The 23,689-nt window shown below is 38.6% G+C and overlaps 1 protein-coding gene across 2 annotated transcripts in view; it reads left to right on the top strand.

Annotated features, from left to right (window-relative positions):
- Positions 1-20,940, top strand: part of LIN7A (lin-7 homolog A, crumbs cell polarity complex component) — a 123,898-nt gene extending 102,958 nt beyond the window's left edge. For both annotated transcript variants that reach the window (XM_047868557.1, XM_047868556.1), the window contains 2 exons: positions 12,826-13,044; positions 19,404-20,940. In XM_047868557.1, coding sequence (XP_047724513.1) covers positions 12,826-13,044 — 219 coding nt within the window. In that variant the 3' untranslated portion in view covers positions 19,404-20,940. The remainder of the gene's footprint in view (positions 1-12,825; positions 13,045-19,403) is intronic.
- Positions 20,941-23,689: the final 2,749 nt, after the last annotated feature.

The raw sequence follows: 23,689 nt of genomic DNA, 5'->3' as shown, positions 1-23,689 counted from the left end.
CTCTGATTGCAGTGTGCAAAGTGGTTTAGCGAGAACCACAATTAGAGGTAAGGCAACCAGGCAGGCATGCATAGAACTTAATGTTTAGTAAGAGGAAAAACATGCATCTCATTATGAATCTATTATATAGAGAATGTGTTTGTTACAACACATTGTTATTTGGGGGACAAGGGGCAGAGGATCAATAATAACCATATGAAAGCAAGAATATAAAGCCAACTCATTTCATTTGCAAAAAAATTCCTAGGTGGACTGATGTGTACCTCCCTTTGGGAGCTCACATCTATCAAGCTGGAAATCACTGCCGTTTTTCATCTCAGGAGCCATTAGGTGAAAAGCAAAAATTTAAACCTGCAGTATTTCATAATTCTTTCTCCATTTCTCAAACATCATTCCCTGAAAACCTGGATGTAGAGCATTCCCACTTCAACATGAGTGATCTACCAGGCCATGTCACTGAAATGCCAGCACAGACCAATAAACCGAGAGGACGAGGAAGAAAGGAAAACTCAGGTTTCTGCAAATTAATGTACCAGCAGAAAAAACATTCAGCCATGACTGGTCAAAGGGAATCTCAGTCACATTCTCTCATAATTGGGGTTTTGAGGCTCACACAGACCACACTTCTACATCCATAATTTCTGTGGTAATGCAGCTAAAATCCCTTCATTTCACCTAAATTACCCAGGCAATTACAGTTATGATTTATTTTTGCTCAAATTACTTCGAAGCTGTGCTTCAAAGCACTTTTTAAACACAATTGGCCTTTGTCCCACCTCTTCGGTTTATTCTCATTTTCCTTATGATGATGCTGAACTATTGTATTAAAACAAATTATACAAAAAATATGTGAGTATATCCTTATAAAATTTCCAAATAATTCAGTGAGAAAGACTGCTGTCAATTTTTTGTAAAAGCCCCTTTAGTCATTCGCCTCTTCTTCCATTCTAGTTCCTTTCTCTCTCCAAACCTTCCCCATGAAGATACGCTATGGTGATGTGTATTTATGCAAACATTTTCTTTGCACTCAAGTACACACACACACACACACACACACACACACATTTACGTGTTTATTTTAGACGTAAACATATGACACAAGACAGAGCAGTGATTATAAGGCAAGCATGGAGACAGGGTCATTTCCCATTAATAGTGTGCCCTTGGAAACTTACTGTGCCTCAGTTTCCTCCTACAAAATTAGGATGATAACATTACATACCTCACCACGTTCTTAGGAAGAGTAACTGTTTTGATAAATTTAAAGCACCTAGAACAATACCTACCAGTAAATAGTAAATCGTGAATGTTAGGTATTATTATAAGTTTTAAAAATGCACGGATATTTCCACATGCTTATTATTCTGTGACTTGCTTTCTCAGAAGTATGTCTTGGGTATCTTGCCATGTCAGTTTATACTTACATTTTTTAATCTGCTCTATAGTATTCTATGGTGTGTGAGTACCACAGTTAATCTAACCGTTCCCCCCGTGATGGACATTTACCTTGCTACCCAATTGGCTTTTTGTTTTGTTTTGTTATTGTGAACACTGCTTCAGTGAAAATCTTCATGTATCCCGGTGACTATTTCTGTGGGGTGAATACTGATAGGGGGCAAAGATTAGGGAGATAAGAGTGGGGGAGGGGCAGAGAGAAAGGGAGGCACAGAATCGGAAGCAGGCTCCACGCTCTGAGCTGTTGGGTAAGTACCGTGCACCGTGCTGGGGACTGGGGAAGAACAATTGATGCGGCGCAGTCCTTGGCCTCTAGGACAGTGTCTACGAGAGCTGTGCATTTTCTGCCCTTCACTAGATTTAAGCAACAGCATGGAAAGACCAAGTGACTCAGACAAGAATCTGGAGAAGAGTTCTGATAAGAGAGAAGGTAGAGGATATTTTAAAATCTAGGCAAGAAATGGTCAGAAATAAGAGGGAGGAGAGGATTAGGTGAGATATTACACGGGGAATGAATATCAGTCAGTAGAGTGTGGTGGTTAATTGGATGTGAGTTGAAGGGAGCATTAAAGATGTCCCCAAAGTGTCCAGTTTGGATGGCTGCGTGGCTAGTGACGGCAAGAACCAGAGAGGAGGGGTGAAAAGAATCTTTGGAGGTTAGAGCCAGTTAGAGCATTGGCAATAAGTTTTATTTTGTGAACCTACATGAAAAATCTTAGTGTAAGTTACTGGTGACGGATCTGAACATGTTCTGTGGGTGTGCTTTTAATTGGTAAAGACGTGTGTATGCAGAGCCAGAGAGGTATTGGACAGTAAACCTGAAATATCCTTTAAATGTTCACTTCTCCTGCAAGAAGGCATCCGTAATGTTGAGTCTCTGCAATTAAATCAACTGTTTAGCTCTTATTAATGTTTGTCATTCATGGTACACGGTGACATAAATGTCCCTGCTGTTCCACACGTCACAAGAAACACATTTGACAGCTGTGGACTCAGACAGCCCCTGCCTAGATTTGTTTTGTTTCTCCCTTATGCTTTCTATGAATTGCCTGGGTGTCTAGGATTCCAAAACGGGTTAAATAATAAAGTGTATCCTTTGAAGGATTTGATAGAATAATTTCAGGAACACATTATTATTTCTGACACCCCTTAGAAGACTGTGATCTCCGCGAGATCACTAGAGTAAGATAACTGAAGGGGAAAACAAAAAACAAAAACCTGGTTCTGGTTGACAGAATCCCAGTGTTATTGCAGGGAGAGGAGATAGGATGCTGTGTGCTACACTCAGTTAAATAAGATTCCCCCAAACCTCCTGTAGACTAAACCTTTGTTCTAAGTTGTAAAATCTTTCATAGACCCTTCCAGCATTAGCCTTGTCCCTGACATAATAACAGCCCACCCATCCTAAAATTCGGAGGGGGGACTTCGGTGTTTGTCTTTAGGGATCTCAGCCAGTGTCCGGATATGCAGCACGACTTCATTGACATTTAAAACCTCAACTGGGGGCGCCTGGGTGGCTCAGTCGGTTAAGCGTCAGACTTCGGCTCAGGTCACGATCTCGTGGTCCGGGAGTTCGAGCCCCGCGTCGGGCTCTCTGCTGACATCTCAGAGCCTGGAGCCTGCTTCAGATTCTGTGTCTCCCTCTCTCTGACCCTCCCCTGTTCATGCTCTGTCTCTCCCTGTCTCAAAAATAAATAAACGTTAAAAAAAAATTAAAAAAAAAAATAAAACCTCAACTGAATCTGGGTACCCCTTCGAAACTAGTTTGCCGTTTTAAGCCAGGCTCCACCATTCTTGGGTTTCTGCAGCGGCAGAAAGAGATCATGCTCCATGGTACCAGGTCTGCATCTAAGGCCTTGGCGGAATTGCAAAGTGAGCAATAATGACCCGAGTGCCAGAAAACCTACTCTTTCAAACGTTTCTTCTAAGTCAGATCTCTTTCTCCCTTCCTCTTCCTCATGCTGCCCTTTGGTGGTCAGGGGACCTGTCCTTGTTTGGTAATGTCTCTTCCCCTCATATCCACTGAAAATTCAAATTCCACAGGGCTGCTGATTTAAAAAAAAAAAACAAAAAAAGACGAACAAACATAACCAAATGTATACTAAAGAAATAGCATGTACCGGGCACTACTATTTACACTCAGCAACATCTTCCTGCATGTTAATGGATGACCAACTGTCTCTTATTGCTTGGGACTGAGGTACTTCCTGGGACATCATTGCTAAAACCCAAGACTGTCTCTGTCTGGGAACTGAGGCACAAAGAGGAAGGGCATTTCCTAAAGATCAGACTCTTAGTCAGTGATTTGTCTACTCTTCACACACCCCGATCTTCTTGACTTCAATCTCTGGGCTGTTCCCGCTGTCACATGGGCTGGGCTAAAGGTCAGTTTGATGATTTGATGGAGTCGCACTAAGTTTTAGTGACTGAGATATATTTGCATGTTTCTGTAATAGTGCTGAGTATGGAGGAGGAGACAGTTTTTGGGTGGTATGTGGGCTGGTGGTCATTACACCTCCACACCTCCTCCCGTTTGCCAAACTACACCCGGAAGCAAATACCGAGAACCGGCGATTTCTACACACCTGTTTCTGAACATTAGCAAGTCTCTGCTCCTCAGGGGTTTAGTGTCACAGAGTGTCATGGCTTGGGAGAGTGTGAGCAGACATAGCATGCCTTGTAGAAGGACAAATCAGGTGAATCATGCCTGGAAAGTGTTCACCGTAACCTCGACATCTTGGTGAAACCTACCACTCAAAAATTAACAGATTTCATTGGAAGATCTCATTTTCTAGGAATAATTTTCCCATGCAGCTTTCTTCTGTTTCCAAATCTCTAGTGCTCACGTTTGTATTCCTGAAAATGGCTGTGTGTGCGTGTGTGTGTGTGTATTTATGTGCACATATGTATGGGTGTGTATGTCTATTGTGTGTGCACGTGTATGTACATATGTTTATTGAATGCATGTGTGTATTTATTGCATGTTTATGTGCAGTTGTGTGTGTGTATTTATTCTTCATCCCCAAAACCATCAGGAATTGGTTTTACTCCTCTTGGTGCCAGAATATCAAGGGTTGAGCAGTTACTATAAAGCATTACAACTGAAATGTAGCAGCTGCATTTGTTTCCAATTTTAATCTCCAGATCTGAAAGGTGAGCTGAGATAACCCAAATGCTAGATTTGTGATTGCTGGTGCTGATTTTCTCTAAAGCTTTTGCTCCCTCTAGGTTTTCTGCCCCTGGGGCCTGCTGGTAATGCTCTATACTCTCCACGCTCACGGTTCAGAAATTTTTATATTTGTAACTAACAGGATGAAAATGTGTGTAACTACATACACCTTTTTTCCTGTCAACCTCTCTACTCCTTTTTGTAGTGTTTGGTCATTCGATGGCTTTCCCCTCTCAAGTTTGCTCACATCATGCATCAGGCAAATCTTCTGCACACTTTCCCTCTCCTTAACAAAATATGACCTAGTGGAAGGACTGAGAAGAATAATTTTTTATGAATAAATAATGATTGTTTGTAATTAACATATCAATTGTATGTATGGAAATGATGCTTCTAAATTACTTAACAGTGATTAGAAGCAGTTGATTTACTGAAGTAGCTTGAAACATTCTTCCAACAAACTGTTAATTTATTTAGTAAACTTTGCCCCAGGATAATATAAAGGAAACTTCTGCTTATTCCAGAATTAGATTTTGTTGTTGCTGTTGTCCTTAAGCCCCTGAAGTCCTACAGTAAGATTATCACAAAGAGCTAGCATTTGTTGGGTCTTTTTTAAATGTCACACACTTTTCCAGGTGCTTTGTGTATATTAAGTTTAATGCCCATAATGAAACTTTATACATAGATACTCTATGATACCAGTTTTACAGATGAAGAAATTAAAGCTTGGAGATACTAAGCAGCTTACTATATATATATATGAGAGAGAGGGCGGGAGGGAGAGGAGGAAAAGAGAAAGATGGTTTATTCATTGACTATTAATTGAGCACACAATAGATGCTGGGCACAGAGGTAAATAAGACTTATCCTACCCTTGGACAGTCTGGTGACAGCAGAATGATTGTAAACTGATAAATTACAGTGCACTGAAATAGATATTATCATTTAGGCAGGAACAAAGTACTATGGGAGAATATTAGCATATTTTTTCCAGGGGATAAATGTGATACTTTTTATACACTTGCCACTTTCCTTCAGCAAAAGAGAATACGTTTAGAACAAGAAATTAACATATTTGAGGAAAACAGTGGATCAAAAGTCAAAAAGTTTTTTCTGAATATGTCCTGTAACTTGTGCAGAGATATTCCATTCTTCATTAAACACCCGATCAATATGTATATGTTTTCTCAGTGACCAAAAATGATGATTCTAGAGCTACTACAAGGCAAAATTATGAGTTTCTAACCTACCCAGGTCTCTTTCCTGGAATAACTTAGTAAAGAAACTCTTACTTTTTACTATTTGGGTTAGTTATAGTCTAGAGCACTGTGCCCAAACACTAATCTATGTGTCAGGGACTGGCTGACTGGCTATATCAGAGTTTTATAAAGTCACATATTCTAGGTCATACTGCTGTGGATATAGCAAGTTTGAGACCCAGTCTAGGCCTCTAATATTTTTAAAATGCCTCGATTGATTCCTATGTATATACAGGTTTAAAAACTACTGGTCTAAAAAACCGCAGATAAGGAAGAGCCACCCATATGGTATTTACTCTCTAGTATCTTGTTTAAGGCTATGGATTTTGTAGGTAAGAGCCTAATCTCTGGAAACAGATCTCAGTTCTGCTTACTACCTGGGGACCTAGGATAAATTTCTTAAACTCTCCAGTACCTTTCTTATAGAGTTGTGAGGATTAGATATGATGCACAGAAAGTAGCCAACAGTGCTCTGCACTTAGTAAGTGTTCCATAAATGTTAGACTATATGCACACACACACAGGAACACATTTATATATATATATATATATATATATATATATACACACACATATATATGTATATACATATATATATATAAATGTATGCATTCTTTTTATTATGTTTATTTTTGAGAGAGAGAGAGAGAGAGAGAGAGAGAGACGGAGACATAGCGTGAACAGCAGAGGGTCAGAGAGACAGGCAGACACAGCATCCGAAGCAGACTCCAGGCTCTGAGCTGTCCACCACAGAGCCTGATGTGGGGATTGAACCCACAAACCCTGAGATCATGACCTGAGTCGAAGTCAGAAGCTTAACCGACTGAGCCACCCACACGCCCCTAGATGCACACACGCTTAATAAAATGCTTTAACGGACTAAAAGGAAAGCTGTGATAAGAACAAAATGATCGATCACTGTTAACTTTGTGGAAAAGGAGTTGGTCTGTCTTCGGCTATTTCAGGTCATTTCAAACTTGAGAATCATAATCTACTAATATTAAGCCCTTCACAGAGACTCATGCTGCTCCTTCACCAGCCAACTCTTATAGATCTTACCCTTGTCACTAGTTCCTACCTTTTCACATGGCACAAACAAGTTTTGTACAAAAGGTGCAAATTTCCAGTTATAAAATGAATAAGTCATGGGGATATAATGCACAGCATGGTGACTGTAGTTAATAATTCTGTATTGCATATTTGAAAGTTGTTAGCAAAGTCAATTTTAAAAGTTCTCATCCCAAGAAGAACATTTTGTAACGTGAACGGTGATGGATGTTAGCTAGACAAACACTAAAATGCAAGGAGATAACTAAGATTGTTTCTAAGGGTCTTTATAGCTACAATGTTCTGTGTTTCTGAGCTACCTAGATATTGTAATCCAATGCTCTTCATATCATTTACTCCCTGATAACATCATTTGGCCCTTAATCCAAAGGAATGACTGATGTCATTTAGGAACCCATGCATAAACCTCGCTCAAGATATGCCTAGAATAACTGAGAAGCATAGCCAACTCTTGGTTATCAGAAAAAGTGTTTAAGCAACTTACCTATCAGCAAACTCCATGAAGATTATATTCATGTAATCCCCACAGAGAAAGACCTGCATAAAGACCTGGGCATGGGCCATTTGACAGCTAATTATGCACAGATAACAAGCTTCCTTCCCAGGGCAGGCATCTCTTCCATCTGAGGGCTAGCCAGGGTCAAAATTTAACAACTAGTTTCTCAATTGCAGCGAGGAGAAAACACAAGTCATGAGCAAATTAGTGTCTGCGGTGTGATCCAAAGTCTCTTTTATGAGAGAGAATTCTTAATCAACTAGGAAATAGAGCATACCATGAAAAAGCAACCATTCTGATATCTCACAAAATGTGGAAATAGAAGAACCATTTAAAGATCAGAATGGCCATATTGTTAGGTTGGTTCATTTGCCAGCCACCGATTTGCTAAACCTCCATTAAATTAACTAGCTTTAAAGCTTCCTCGAACTTACAACTGCATGGGATTGCTGATGTAACAAGTATGCATCTGGATTTTACTAAGCTATTTTTCCCCGGCTTCCTGAATGAAAATATCTTCTTTTATATATTCACATTACAGGAGATGCAGCTCTTACGGTTTTGTATCAATTTAATATTTCATTAGCTTGTATTTATGCATCTGGAAATGGCAATAAAATGATTTGAATTCTCCCCATATTGATTTCTATGTGTATTTTTAAAAGGTTCGGCAGAAGGAATAAATCTTTTCAGGATGGAAATGTCCATTCTTCCTAGGGCATTTTAATTCACTTCAGTGAATGATCATGGCCAAAATATGCCTAACTGTAGGGTAGATCATATTTCTTTTTAGGACCTTTTCTCTTTCCGGTCCCTGCTTCTCTTTGGTCTAAATATTTCCTAGGGACCTACTATATACCCCCATGCCTTCTTGACCACCCCTCACCTTTCTTACTGAAATCTGACTTTCACCAGATGTCTTTATTAAACGAATCCTTGTGGGGCACCTGGGTGGCTCAGTCTGACTTCAGCTCAGGTCATCATCTCACAGCTCATGAGTTCGAGCCCTGCGTCGGGCTCTGTGCTGACCGCTCAGAGCCTGGAGCCTGCTTCGGATTCTGTGCCTCCCTCTCTCTCTGCCCCATCCCCACTCATGCTCTGTCTCTCTCTGTCTTAAAAATAAGTAACACATTAAAAAAATTAAATGAATTCTTGCTAATGAGTTCCTAAAATTGCAGTAAGTACAACAAAGCTCCAAAGCAAGGGAATGAAATCTTAACATATAGGAAGGATTTCAGGTTTTATTTTTTTATTTTTTTATTTTTTTTCAACGTTTATTTATTTTGGGGGGGACAGAGAGAGACAGAGCATGAACGGGGGAGGGGCAGAGAGAGAGGGAGACACAGAATCGGAAACAGGCTCCAGGCTCTGAGCCATCAGCCCAGAGCCTGACGCGGGGCTCGAACTCACGGACCACGAGATCGTGACCTGGCTGAAGTCGGACGCTTAACCGACTGCGCCACCCAGGCGCCCCAGGAAGGATTTCAGGTTTTAAATGCAAGAGGGGATTTTGCTGTAAAATTGGAAGGCTTGCTCAGTCTCTTCACATTCCAGGAGGGCCACATTCTCCTGCTGGGTGAAAAGCTGGAGCTGCAGGTTCTCAAGTGACGATCAAACTGAGCTGGTTGTTACAGGACAATGTTACAGAACAAGTCAGGAGTGCTTTTAGATGTGCAGCCTTGACAGAAACAGTTTAATCGTTTACAAATAAACTATTGCATTTCAAAACATGTTTTAAACATTTAGCTCAAAATAAGGCATACTTTCATTAAGAGTGAGAGATTGAAGAAGCCCGAAGTAGGGATGGGTGATTAACGTTCAGGGCTCAAGGAATACCTGTTGACAAGTGCTTGCATATCAATATGTGTATCCTAACTGAGCAGATAGTTCGGCTTCTTTTTTTGCATGGAATAAGACATCCATGCGTAGGTGATCTGCTTTTTTGTTCTCGCCTTAAAAGAAAAAGACAGGAGAGAAAACGGCCTTTGTCTTCTAAAAAGTTGTACTGAGGGGAATGGGTTAAATGGTGGATGGGTGGTGAGGAGGGCACTTGTGATGAGCTCTGGGTGTTGTATGTAAGTGATGAGTCACTAAAGTCTACACCTGAAACTAATACTACACCGTATGCTAACTAACTGAAATTTAAATACAAATTTGCAGAAAGGAGAAAAAAAAGTGATGCTGAGGGACTAAAAGCACTTAAGAGGTAAATTATAGGTTGAAGAGATAAGCAATTGCACCCAATAGTATTCACCAAGTAGGCAAAGCCAATGGAAAAGGGCATCCAGATCAGTCATTAAGACAAGGGTTAAGACATTTTTCTAAAAACAATTAAAACATAAAGTTAAACAGTGTTTGAAATAATACATCTTACATACTTCCACTTCTTCAAATCTTGGAATTACCTCTTAGTTTCTATTATACTGTTCAATCATGTAATTTCTACCATTTTCATAAAGCATTTTTGGAAGCAGAAGAAGTATGACACTCGGCCCAAATACCTTCGGAAGGTTCTGTGCCCTGGTGAAGAAAGCAAAGCGAAAGGCAGAGTCCAACCAGGAGATCTATTGACTCTGGTGAGCTCAGAGGAACCTGAGTCATCATCTAAACCAGAGATAGAGAATCAAGGCAAAAATTCTAGATTCGAAGACCATGGCGTCTGCTCCTTTATAAATTGCTAACTGTGTGGGGAGGAGCGGAGCTGGGGGTTGGAGAGGATAACTGATGGTTCAGTGGGGTTCGGTATGGCATACCAGCCATATTTCTCTCAGCTTTTCGTCCCCATGGTGAGAACTTGATGGCCCCATGTATTAGTACCACAGGTCTCCTGTGGCAACTCAAAATTGCAGGCATAATGCCTAAACTGGGATAATGGGCCTCCAAAGGTCTGGCCTAGAATTTCCAACCCTATTAGATGAAAGCAAATAGAACAAAAACCAAAAGGAGTTTGGAGACTAATCATCTGGCGTAGAAAACATGTGAACCAGTGTTATTGAACCATATCAACAAATACATTTTAATATTAAAGAAGAAACTAGAGAAGAGCAGGGACAGCCAAATCACTTTCCTTTAGAAGGAGAGATTCACACAGTAACAATTCACCTTGGGGCAAATTAGAAATTTTGTGCACACTGAAAACAGGGATTATATTGTGCACAGTTGTCAAAGTGTTCACCTGTCCTTTATGTTCTTCTAAAGTACTTAGAATATAATTTGTAGAATATGTGCTAAATAAGCATCTGTTGAGTGATCATGTCAATGATTGAATAATTAAAAGAATACATTCGTCAATGAATAAGTCTATTTCCCTAAGCTTTAGCTTAGGCAAAAATTCACTCTGCCCAGCAGCTTTTTTTAATTTTTTTTTTATAAGCCCTTGTTCTCCATTGACCACAGAGTTAGTGAAGGAGTAGTCATGGAAGTTGCCTCCAGGGCTCACCATGGTCATCTCTTAAAACCTTAGTATCTGCCTAGTGCTCCAACACATGAGGAAGCCGCATTCTTACACACCAGCGTGACTGCCTCATTGCTAAATTCAAAGTTTTTGGGGTTTTTTCACTTTTTTGTTTTCTCAATCTACTCCAGCTTGCTGAAGCAAGTGATAGAATGGAACATAATCTTTGTCTCCAAATCTGTATAATGTAGTAATTATGAATCTCAAGATAAGCTGAAGTGTGCTTAAAATGCAACTTACTTTACTTTGAGTAACTCAATATAATATCCATTTTGAGTCCCCTTTCTTCTTGGGTTGTAAAATGTGATCTCAACCAATTTTGGGTGGCGTCTCGGCCACCTTAGCCCACTCTTAGGTTTTCTGGAAGTCTCTCAGCCTATCTCCTCACACAGATGATTCTCCTAGGAACTCTATCCATGAAGCAAGTCAAAAGACCTTTGTACTTCGATCCTACAAAATAGGAGTTATGTCATCAGCCCTGAAGATCAGCTGAGAGGGAAGAAGATTATCTTCTTTTCTCAGAGCCCTTCTAATATGATTACAGCTTTCTTCTGTTTTGCTTCTCACTAATCCTAACCTGGAGAATCTTTAGAAGCTCTGGGAAAAGAACCCTCTTTGTATTTCCTTGTGGTAAAAACATAGCTTCCCCAACTATTATCTGTACCATCTGGACCATGATGCTCAAAAGACTTCGTACTCCAAAGCAGAGAATTGATTTATTTTTTTGCTTTCTGCTTTATCACTCCTACCTTATAGGTATGTGTGCATATCTGATTATATCCTTAGTAAATTTCTCTGAAAATAAACTGTTCTTTATAAAGGGCTTATTCAATGCATAACGATAATGCCCTCTAGAAAAATTGTACCAGTTTGTGTCAAGTTATTAGCAGTATATGAGAGTGCCATTTCCCTACATCCTTGCAAATACACCATATTTACCATTTTTAAATTAAAAATGAAATATTTTGTGTTCATCTGTACTTATTTCATTACAAGAAAGCTTAAACATCCTTTCATGAGTTTTTATTTTTTAATTATTATGTGTCCATGAGTCCATGTGCCCATTTTGCTTAGGTCTTTACTGCCATTTAAGAATATTAAAAATTTGTCAGAAATTGAGAATGCTTTTTTTTCTGGTTTGTTATTTGACTTTTATGGTATATGAGATAGAGAAACTTACAATTTATAAATCTGATTTTGTGATTTTTCCCCTTGGCATTTTTACTTCAGAATTCTTCTTCCATTGCAAGATGAACGTTCACCTCTGTTTCATTTTAGTTGCTTTATGGTTTTATTTTTACGTTTAAATTTTTGATCGGTTATATTTAGCATAGACTATGAGGTTTGGGCTCCACATTACTTTCTATCTTTAATTATTATTTGTTTCAGCATCCTTATGTAACAGTCCTTTCCCCCTTTGGTCTAAATCCCACATCTGTCCTATAACAGAGTTTTACATAATCATGGATCTGCTTCTGGACTCTGTTCAGAACTCTTACTACAACAATAAGACACTGCTTTAATCATTATAGATTTTTAATAACATTTAATATCCGATAGGGAGACTTTACCTTTATTACTCTTTTTTAAAATTTTGTCAGAATTTTCTTGACTAGTGCATTTATTCTTCCAGATGAAATTTAGAAATCCCACTCTAAACGTTAGTGTGATATTTGAGGTCTTGATTGCTTCTGATCCTCTGAACGTGAGCCCCCATTCAATCCATCCGGTACCCTACTGCATCCTAACCTGCCTATACTTCATCTACAAATGCAATAAATAATGATGATGGCAGTGAATGCCACTTGCCATACCTTCTTGAGATTTCAAACTGGGATCTTAATAAGATGCTAATTTCAGATTGGTCTTGCAGGGAAAAGAACATGCAAGCTCTCCCCTTTAAGAGATGTCACTGTTTTTTCAGAGCGTGGAAGGGGAACACCATGAGAAAGCGGTAGAACTACTCAAGGCTGCTAAAGACAGCGTCAAGCTGGTGGTCCGATATACCCCCAAAGTCCTGGAAGAAATGGAGGCTCGCTTTGAAAAGCTCCGGACCGCCCGGCGTCGGCAGCAGCAACAGTTGCTAATCCAGCAGCAGCAACAGCAGCAGCAGCAACAAACACAGCAAAATCATATGTCATAGGTAAGAAGTGCCTTCTTCCGCACAAGGGAAGGTCCCTTACGCATATGTTTGTTTCGGTTTTTAATATAGTTTCTTAGCTGGATTAAAGTCATTAGGTTTGACAATGCCTCCCAGAAATCAATCAAGCAAATAAAAAAATGATGATCTCAGAAAATGTCAAGAAGACAGTTGCTGACTTTATGTCATTCAGCCATATTTTCTGCAAAGTTAAATATTTTGGAAAATAATATACTTGCGGGGGGCAGGTACAGATTAGGAGATGCCTTTATACAAATCGGGAAAATACACCCTCTGTGTAACCCAGATCACTGGGCACATAGCCACATGATAAGAGTGTGGGTTGGATTCCAGCCCCACTCAGCCCCTTGGCCATTTGCCTTTGCACAGTGTACAAACTAAACAACCTGATCTTGGGAAGATCCCTTTAGAATACTACAAATTATTGGAAAACTACTCCACTCTGAAGAATGAAGTGGATACCAGTGTGCATGTTCTAAGAGATTCGAAATTCTCTGTGGGTGCTCACTTCAAATGTGATGCTCTTCCCTTCTTTCTAAATTTCACTTTGTGACAAAAATGCTAAGTCAGGTTTTGCTATATGTTTTTAAGAAAATTCAAGAAAAAATGTTAAGAATCACCATCTTTGAAGTGCCTCTATGTGTGAGGTTCTTTTCACGTATTCTTCCTTATCCTCAGAAAAACTCTTCAAGGTATCACTAAAATCCCATTTTTTAGATGAATGATATGAAATTGCAGTGGCTTTGTGGTGTCCTCACAGCCACACTTACAAGTGGCATAGAATTATTTTCCTTTTTGCTCTTGCAGGCAGTTCATCCGCCAACATCAGATATTCTGGAGTTCTATAAATTGTCCTTGCTATCCTTTGGAAGAGAGTTAATAGCATTGTAGACCTCTATGCTGTGATGTCTGCAAATGTGATTTTGAAGTTTCAAATGTCCTTGGAAAAATGACATTTTTGAACCCATTTTGAACATTGGGTAATAGTGGTTTTAGGTCATTCAACATCAGATTACTATTTGCACAACCGAAACATTGGATATGACGTGAGACTTTCTGTTGCTTGCAACACAAAAAGGAGAAGCTACAGGGGGAAGTATAAAGACTATAGGATTTGTCCTCAGACAGTGCTGAGGATTCAGTCTTTCTTTTATAGCCTGTAAGTGCTATTGTATATACCACAGTTTGGTGACTTTATCTAAAATCACCTTCCATTCATTCTACAAATTACATTTATTCAGCAGTAAATATCTATTTGGTACTGCTGTGGGCCAGGCACTGTTCGATGGGCTGCAGAAACAGCATGAACAAAGCAAAGTCTTTGCTCTCATGGTGCTTACATTCTGGTTGGGGGAGATGGTTAATATACAGGTAAATGAAAATATCCTGTTGGAACCAGTACTTTGCAGAGTTAAAAGGGTGCTTTGATAGAGATTGGCTAGGTGACAACTTTTGATTAGGTGATCAGGGGAGACGTCTCAAAGGAGAGGACACTTAAACTGAGGTTGAAGGATGAGGAGAAGCCAGAAATGAGCATAAGAAGAGGAGGAAATAGCCAGTGTGTAGCTCTAAGAGAGACTCCTGAGCTATTTGATGTTTGAGGAATAGAAAAAGAGCCAGTGTAATTAGTTAGGAAATAATGAGTGAGGAAAGAAGGTAGATGGGGGCCAGGTCGCAGAAAGCTTTTTAAACCACTGAAAGAAGCTAGATTTTATTGCAGTGGAAGCCACTAAAGGTTTTAAGCAAGGGAGTGACATGATCTGATTTATGTTTTTAAAAAGATTACTCTGGCTGTTCTGAAGAAAACAGATTATTGTAAGGTGAAAGTGAGAACAGAGACTAATTACAAGGCTATTATATAGTAGTCCAGGCAAGATATATGGTGCCTTAGCCAGGATGATAGGGTTGAGATGGAATGATAGGGATACATGTGGACAAGTCATTTCGTCCACATCCTTCTCCTCTCTTATCCATTCCAAATGTACAGGTATTTTACCTTGGTGCTTTCAGAATCCCTTCAAAGATCTTTTTTCTAATAATAACAATCCACAATTCTTTAGTCAAACATGGACACTCTTTCCACTAACCCCTTTTTTTCTTCTATCCTCAAAAATGCAGACTTGTACCATTTTTCTAATTGGTTTGCCACACTGGCCCAGAGTAAAATTACTCTAAAGTGTTTTGAAAGAAATATGTTGCCATTCAGACTTCTGAGGTCTTACTAAAAGCTTCCACCATTATATCCATTCAGTCTTCATATCTTTCGAATATCTTTGTATTTCCTGGGCTGTGCACTCAATTCCATCTCTCTGCTCCATCGGTCTTCATTAAATTACTTCAGAATTTCCTATTGTCTCATCACCAAAGATTAACATAAAAAAAAATTTGTTTAATGTTTATTTATTTTTGAGAGAGAGAGAAAGAGAACATGAGCGGGAAGGGGCAGAGAGAGAGAGGGAGACACAGAATCCGAAGCAGGATCCAAGCTCACAAGCTGTCAGCACAGAGCCTGACGGGCTCAAACTCATGGGCCATGAGATCATGACCTGAGCCAAAACCGGACACTTAGCTGACTCAGCCATCCAGGCACCCCAAAGACTAACATTTTTAATAAAAGACATTTACGAACTGTTTTTTTTCCTTATACACGATATGGTGATTCTACTTAAGTGAACATGAAATTTATATTTATGCCTGCCAAGACAGCACTTCCTACACACACCATCATGGCCCCTTGAGATGAAACCGTAGTGACCATTTCAAGTACAAGCCAAGTACAACCAAGTCATGTCGTGCACGGATTTTATGGTGAATTCAGTCAAAGAGACCTACATTAGGTCTTGTTCAACTTTTAATTAATTAGATTTTAAGGATTAAATGGGATTTGTTACACTTCCTAACTCATACTATGACTGCTTTTGGGAAGAAATTTGAAGCTAATTTGACCAACTGACTGAACAGATCTCTGATTTTTTTTTTTTTTTAAGTTTGACACGTCAAGCAAAGACCAGGTAAAGCAACATATTCATCAGATACTGTCTTATTGTTTACCACATGAAATACAGTTTCTATTCTCTCTAAATTAGGAATTTTTTAAATCCAAAATGGTATATGTTATGAAGTAACTAATCATGGTAAGTGGTGCATACAAATGGAAAATATGTCAAATGCAAGTGGTGTGTGGAGAATGTCTGTTATGCTCACTTTTAATTTTAAACTCACCTGAAATAAAACTCAATTGTTTTTTTCCCCTTTTATGTTTGATAATCAGGAGGAGTAGATTACATCTTCTAAAAGGTAATAGATATGATCTTTATACAACTGTATTATAGAAACCGAGACAGAGAATAGGCATATAGGTATTTTTATGTTATACCCACTTTCTTGACAGAGAGTGTTACATTTATTTGGCTTGCAGGATCTCATTTTTTAAAGCATGAATTTGTATACATATTCCACCCAGACTCTTGAACAATAAAAGGGGGAAAGAAGAGTAATCCTTCTTGAGTTGTCTCAGAAAAAATTCTGAGGAAGTCAAGACTTAAAAGATTGTCAACTTCCTCTGCCCTCCTGTTGGTGGATTGAGGGTGGAGAATTCATGGCATCTGAAACCATTCTGGATCTTAACATATTTACAAAGTAGCTGGAGTTTGCTAGTGGCCTCACCAACTGTCAGGCCCCCACTTCCTTTACTTTGTCCACTGCTGACTGTTCTATATCCTCCACTACCACTGCCACAGCCACCATCTTGATGATCCGATCCAGAAAACCACTGCAGAAGTGAGAAAACCAGCCTCAAAGGAAGGATACCTCTGATAAAATTGAATCCAAGGAACCCAGAGTGACCGAGTAGAAAACTGGAATAATAAAAATAATAATCATAATGCTGGATAACATTTATTAAGCAATTAGGGTGTCCTGAGAACTCTCCTAAGTGCTTCATATATGTTAAATTACTTAATCGTCACAACAATCCTGTAGGTATTAGGTAGTAGTTTAAATCTCATTTTAAAGAAAGAAAATGAGGCATGTAGGATTTTTTTTAAACCATTTCACAGCTAGTAAGTGATAGGGCCATGATTCAAACCCAGAAACATACGTTCCAAAGCCTCTTTCTCTTAATCACTGTGCTACCCTGCCTTTTTCTTCGATGGCTCTTGCCCTTACGTGTCCCATCCTTCCTCACAGACATGTTCACATAAGCTTTCCAGGGATTCCTTCTCACCCTACTTACAGCTGGAGTTATCCAGTTCACCTTTACCACTCATCCCATACCTCAAAGCACTTCCATCACTTTGGTTTTATTAATTTCTTACTGCTGCCCTAAAAAATTACAAGTTTGGTGGCTTAAAAGAACACAAATTTATTGTCTTGTAATTTTGTAGGACCAAAGTCCAGCACAGTCTCACTGGGCTTTAGGAGGCTCCAGGGGAAAATTCATTTCCTTGACTTTTCCTGCTTCTAGAGGCTCTCCACATTCCTTGCCTCTTGGACCCTTTTCCTTCTTCAAAACCAGCAAAGGTGATTAAGTCCTCACATTGCAGTGCTCTGACTTCTGCTTCCTCATCGCACCCACTCTCCTGGCTCCTTTTCTCTCTCCATCTTCCACTTTTAATTATATCGATTATAGATCCCACTTGGATAGTCCAGGTTAATATCCATATTTTAACATCAGCTGTTTAGGAATCTTAATTCCATCTACACCTTTAATTTCCCTGTAGCATGGAATCTACTAGGTATTAGGACGTGGCTATATTTGGGGTCCATTATTCTGCCTACCACAATGACTCATTAAAAAGTTAGCAAAGCAGGGGCACCTGGGTAGTGCAGTCAGTTAAACATCTGACTCTTGATTTTGGCTCGGGTCATGATCTCACATTTCGTGGGATTGAGCCCCGCAGACCTGGTTGGATTCTCTGTCTCCCTCTCCCTATGCCCCTCTCCTGCTCACTCACACGCAATCTCTCTTTCTGTCTCTCTAAATAAATAAATAAACATTAAATAAAATTAACAAAGCAATTTGATCAGTAAACTTTACACTAATATGGAAAAAGAGCTTTTATTTAAAAGCATAAAAAGAATAACTAATCTATGGAATTACAAAGCAAGGGAATAAGAGAAATAATGAGAACATTTGGTGCAGATGGTTCTTCCCGGTGGGTATTTCAGTGACCCACATTTTGGAAGCCCAGTCATCTCTCAGCTGCTGGCATATCCCTCAGGCCTACCCCCTCCCCTGGATAGATGAAAAGATCCAAGACTCTTACTAAAATTCACCTGTTCTGAGTCCCATTCCCTTCGGACGTGTAACTATATAATAAGTCAATTCATTAAAAATTCACTTGGTAATTAGGGGACCTGTAGACAGTTATTCAATATAGGACTCAGTAAAATGGTCTGTTCGACAGAAAAAAAATATGTAAAACTCATAATAAAATATGTGGCAGTTAGCGAGCACTCCAAAGTGGTAGGGTAGTAGTAGAATTACAGTAGTAAAATGTCACTAACAGATACTGCTTGTGTGTAATATGTTGTTAGGTGACTCCTGAAGAAGCACAATGGTCTTGTGCATGGCTTTCAAGCCACACTGCAGGCCCCAGGGGCTTTTAGGCACATCTCTAGAAGGCATGCCAGCTGGAGAGTGTTGATGCAAAGTAGGCAGATTGCAAGGCCTGCCACAATTTGTGAAAATCTGTTTTGTATATGATGCTTCGCATTCATTGAAATAAAAATATCCACAGCCTTGAAAAACAAAGATTGGAAACCACTGTTCTCTCTGGAAGGAATGATTCCATAATGGCGGAAGAGGGACAGGTCTTGGGGGAGTGTTCAGGGAGGCTGCTCCTCCAGATCTGACCATAAGGGCAGCTGCCTACTCTTTGCTACCTGGTGTCAGGCCTGAGACAGGCCTGATACCTGCTTCAGAGAAGGGATGTTGGTGCTTCCAGCCTGTCAGAGAGAAGCTTTGCTGACTGCACCTCAACAAGATCCCTGAGACTCACACCATAAAGGTTATCTATCTTTTGCTTTTATGAAGAAAAACAGAGTCATCTGGAATAGGGAGGAAGAAATGTTTTACATTTGAAATGTTTCCAAACTGGGGTTCTGTCTTTCATTTTAAGGAATAACTGTGTCTTTTCCATCCTCATTCGATAATTACTTCCTTTGCAAACATCAAACAATTTTTTTTTCATATGTGGAAGATTGTGCATGAGTGATAGGGCCTAAAATAATCCTTGCTGTTCTCACATAGCACATGCTCTTTTGATATTTTTAGCATATTGTAGTTGACAAATGAATACTAATCACTGATTTCCCTTCACTCTTTTCCCTCCTTTCAGGTCCTTAAAGAGAGGCTACTTGGTCAAACACCTGATAGTCACAAATTGGAAACCGTGCTTCACAATCCCAGCACATAATGAAAGGAAAAGACAACATTGATAATTATACCTGTCAAGAAGCTGTGACCACGTGATATATAAGTTCTTCACCCAGGCAACTCGACACCTTCTTTCTCTGGGGCTGAATCCCCACTGCTCACGCGCTCTTTACACACACAGACCTTCCATGCACTGCAGTGGGAATTCTCAGTGTGTAAAGGGAGCAGTTTTCCGGTCCGCAGACTGAAATAGTACAAGAAGAATAAAGTCCATGACTTTCCGATAAATCACCGGGCCAAGATTAAATGAATCTTTGTTCTACAGCTTTTCCAGAGATTAACAAATCCCTCATTAGGCTATAGTTTAAACTGCATCAGTTCAAGGTTGTCATCACTTAAAAGAAACCTACTCATTGCCCTATACCCTGACCTCTTCCACATCCATATTGCTGAGTTGTCTGAATTAGAATTCCAGTTAATTGCAAATTCCACCTTTATTCCCCTTATGCTATATTTATACTCTGTTCAGGTTCTAGAAGCAATTGGCTTTTTATTTTCTGTTTCCATGAATTTTATTATGCATTAATGGAGAGGGACAATTTTAGCTCAAGTTTTGGTTTGCTAGAGACACGGAGAGAGAACTCTAGTACTGTATATTTTTTTAATTTAACTATCACTTGTATCTATGATTATTAATTCTAACAATGTAACATGTATTTATTCCACAAAATATATATTATCAGAGTGTATCTGTTACAAACTGAGGTCTTTTCTTACCAAATGTTATGAATCTGGTAAGAGAATACTAGCAAAGGACCTAGCTTCATGAACTGATCCTCCTGTGATATTTCCATATAACCCTGCTCTCGATATTTGTTTGTTAAGTTTTATATTTTTTGATTGATAAACTCTGGGTAAGTCAGAAATCTTTCTGTCTACACTGATATGTTGTCATAGAAATTTATTTAATATGTTAAAGCCTATGGCTTTACAAAACTCAATTATGATATATGTTCATACATATACAAATACATGTGTCACACAAGGTTTAAATCAGTTTCCCCAAAGACAAAGTGGATGTTTTTGGCAATCTAAGATCAAAAGTAGTATTCCTTTCAAAATTAGGCATATGTAAATGAGGATATTAATTTTGTGAATGAAAAATGCTGCTCCTTCTAGAGGGAAAAAATACGTAATTCATGACACACATTCATATAGGAAAATAGACAATGTGATATCATCTCTCAGAAAGTATCATTTGCTAGAAAATGAGCCACCTCTACAGATCTTCACTTTTGACTTATGGTAAATCTAAGCACATAAGTCTGATTTTACTCATTGGAATGAATAGAAAGCAATAATTATTTGCGCAGTTAAATACCTTAGGCACAAAAATGTACCTGAAAAAAGAATACACGTTCAGTTGAAACATTCTAGAAAGATGATTAAAACTGAGGCCAATATTTGAATGTTTCTTTTTCTCAAATGCAGAAATTGATTCCCCAACATAAATCAATTTTACATTTCAGATAGTCCCCCAAATTAGAAATTTATGAAGCTCACTTCAGGAGCTATTTCTTGAAAACAAAACAAAACCAATCAGAACTACCCAGTACATTTTATTTTGCCCTTTCAAAGGGTGTTATTATCAATACCAAGTTCTGCCTACTCTTCACAGTGCATCACCCAACAGAGAGCAAAGAGCAAGGAAGCTAGGAGGTACACCAATTCCAACAACCATCCTGAAAACATATCATTTTTTACTAGAGAGAAATGAGGGGGGAGGGGAGGGCAAGGGGGATGACCCTGAATGTTATGTAAAATAGGTTTACAAAAGAGATAAGCATGACTAAAGGGAGTGAATGGAGACTAAGTGAGTATTACTCAGTTTGAAAGAGGTAGTTCTCATTTTTATAAGAAAAATTTAATAAAACATATATTTTAGTTATCATTTAACAAAGAAATGTTAAAGCTATTCAGGCAATGCCACAGATTCTCATAAAGGGAGATATTTGCACCCTTGTAATGAGAAAATGGTCATTTCAACACATTTCAATGCCTTGTATAAATTTGAAGTTTAAGATACGTTTTCATTTAGCCATAAGTGTATGGTTGATATTAAATTATCATATATTTTCACATCAATATAAATCTTATCATGGTGTTACAGAAGCAGCTATCAAGTGAGCAGATACTTTACGTTTGTGTTTTCTAGATGTCTTTGTATGTTATGCTTCATTTGCATAATGGTTAAATGCTAATAAATGTATGCCAAGTCCTTTGTCAAAGTGAAGGGGAAATCCATCACAACTAAGGTATCTAAAGACAGAGTACATGTCACGGTGGTCCTACATACAAATGATACAATGGCTGGTCTTTTTTTTTTTTTTTTTTTTTTTTTTTTCAGTAAAATCTGGGTATTGAAATATAAACCTTCCCTTAAAGTTTTAATCAAAAGTAGCTGACCCTAAGACTTAGAGAGGTCCTTTTGAGGTTCTCTAAGTTTCACTGAAGCCAGAGGGAAAGGGAAAAAATTGTACTAATGTTGTTTACTATTAATGATCTTGGTAGAGCTATTGGCATTTCCAAAGTCGTATTAAAGACATAACAGGTGCCTCTTACATAAAGCTCAATCCTGAATATCATAAATAAATTAGATATTCAAAGTTAGGGGGAAAATCTGGTATGACTGTATCTTCTTGATCCTGGTGAATTTTAGTTCTTTCCCCTGGTCAGATTGGTGGCCAGATTTTTCTAAACTCTTTTCTGCGGTGATTTTGAAGGCCAGTACTCGGAGCATACTTCAGTAAAAAAAAAAAAAGAAAGAAAGAAAGAAAAAAAAACAAACCTGAACCTTTTCATTTGGAGCATTTACATTTTGATTCTGTTCCCATTTGAAATAGAACATCCGCATGGAGATAATGAGCTTAAGTTACAATTGACTTTGGAAAGAATAACAGACTTTTGTGCTCCCTCAATCATGTAATCAATAGGGAATTCTCTTGTTATGTGAACTACCACTATCTTTTAAGACAATGCTAAGATCTAAATGCAAAATCTAGCTTTCAGGGGCTTTTTAAGAATTCAAGGCTGTCTCCGAAGAACTTGGCTAGAGATGGATTACATCAATTTACAAATGCAGTTCTCAACCCGTGACAAATCAAACTGATGTGATCTCAGTTCATTTTACTCAGCTGTGCCTATAGGACTCCAAGACGTTGGGATATTTTGTCTACATTATCTTAAGCCTCTATAGATATCTGTTAATGTGTGAATAATGTCTGAGTTTCTCATCTTTTAGCTGGTTTGTGTTTATTATACAGCCTGTTAACAAAGACCAGCTTTAGATAGCATTGTGAAGTAGAAATCAGTGTTCTGAAGATTCAGGGAAGCCAGTGTTAGGCAGTATCTCCCCCAAAATGGGGCAGTCCTACCCATCTCGTCCCTCTCTGGATCATAAACTCCAGGAGCGAAAGGTCTGTGACTGCATTGTGAACTGCCGTATCCCTGGCATCTGGTATGATGCTTGGCACACAATAGGCGCTCAGTTGGTGTTTGTTGAATGAATGAACAATTGGATAGGTTGATAGACAAATAAGTGAATGTTGCTTTCAGATAATCTGAAAAATTTCACCAATTTACAGTAATTGGCACTGTAATTTCTGAATTTCATAGTCAGAACCAGATTTACTCTTTTCATAAATAAATGCTTTTCAGATATATGAATTTGGAATCAATTACTTCAAAAGCTTCAAGGATTTGAGGGCATTTAGATAAGGGATAGTGTCTGGGGAGTAAGATATTTTAACAATGAATAAAACTCAGCCTTTCTAGTTTTTTCTGAAAGCTCCCTGAGTTATTTTGCAAGGGCGATTAAAACATAAAACCCCAGTTATGAATTTTATAAAATATTATGTTTTAATTTTTAAAAAGGAAGAGAAGTCATGTCATCAAGCACATTTTTAATATCTCTTTCAATGTTTTATCTCTTTACTAGTGACATTTCTCTAAAGAGTTCCTAGTAATTGGAGACACATCTCTTAATCTTCTGCTTTCAAAAGATCACTTCTTTCCTATTTGATTTCTAGGATGTACCTGAGCTAATGCTTAATGGCATAGCAATTAAGACTTTTCCACGTGTTTATTCCTTTAACAAATATTTTTTGTGCACCTAGTACATTGCTAGGTCCTAGAAATGTAATGGCAAACAAGACAGACCTAGTGCCCTCCTGGAACTTACTATGAGGA

Source organism: Prionailurus viverrinus, chromosome B4 (assembly GCF_022837055.1).
Source record: "Prionailurus viverrinus isolate Anna chromosome B4, UM_Priviv_1.0, whole genome shotgun sequence".
NCBI lineage: Eukaryota > Metazoa > Chordata > Mammalia > Carnivora > Felidae > Prionailurus > Prionailurus viverrinus.
Note: the sequence above shows the minus strand (reverse complement) of the source record. Positions and strands in the feature narration are given on the sequence as shown.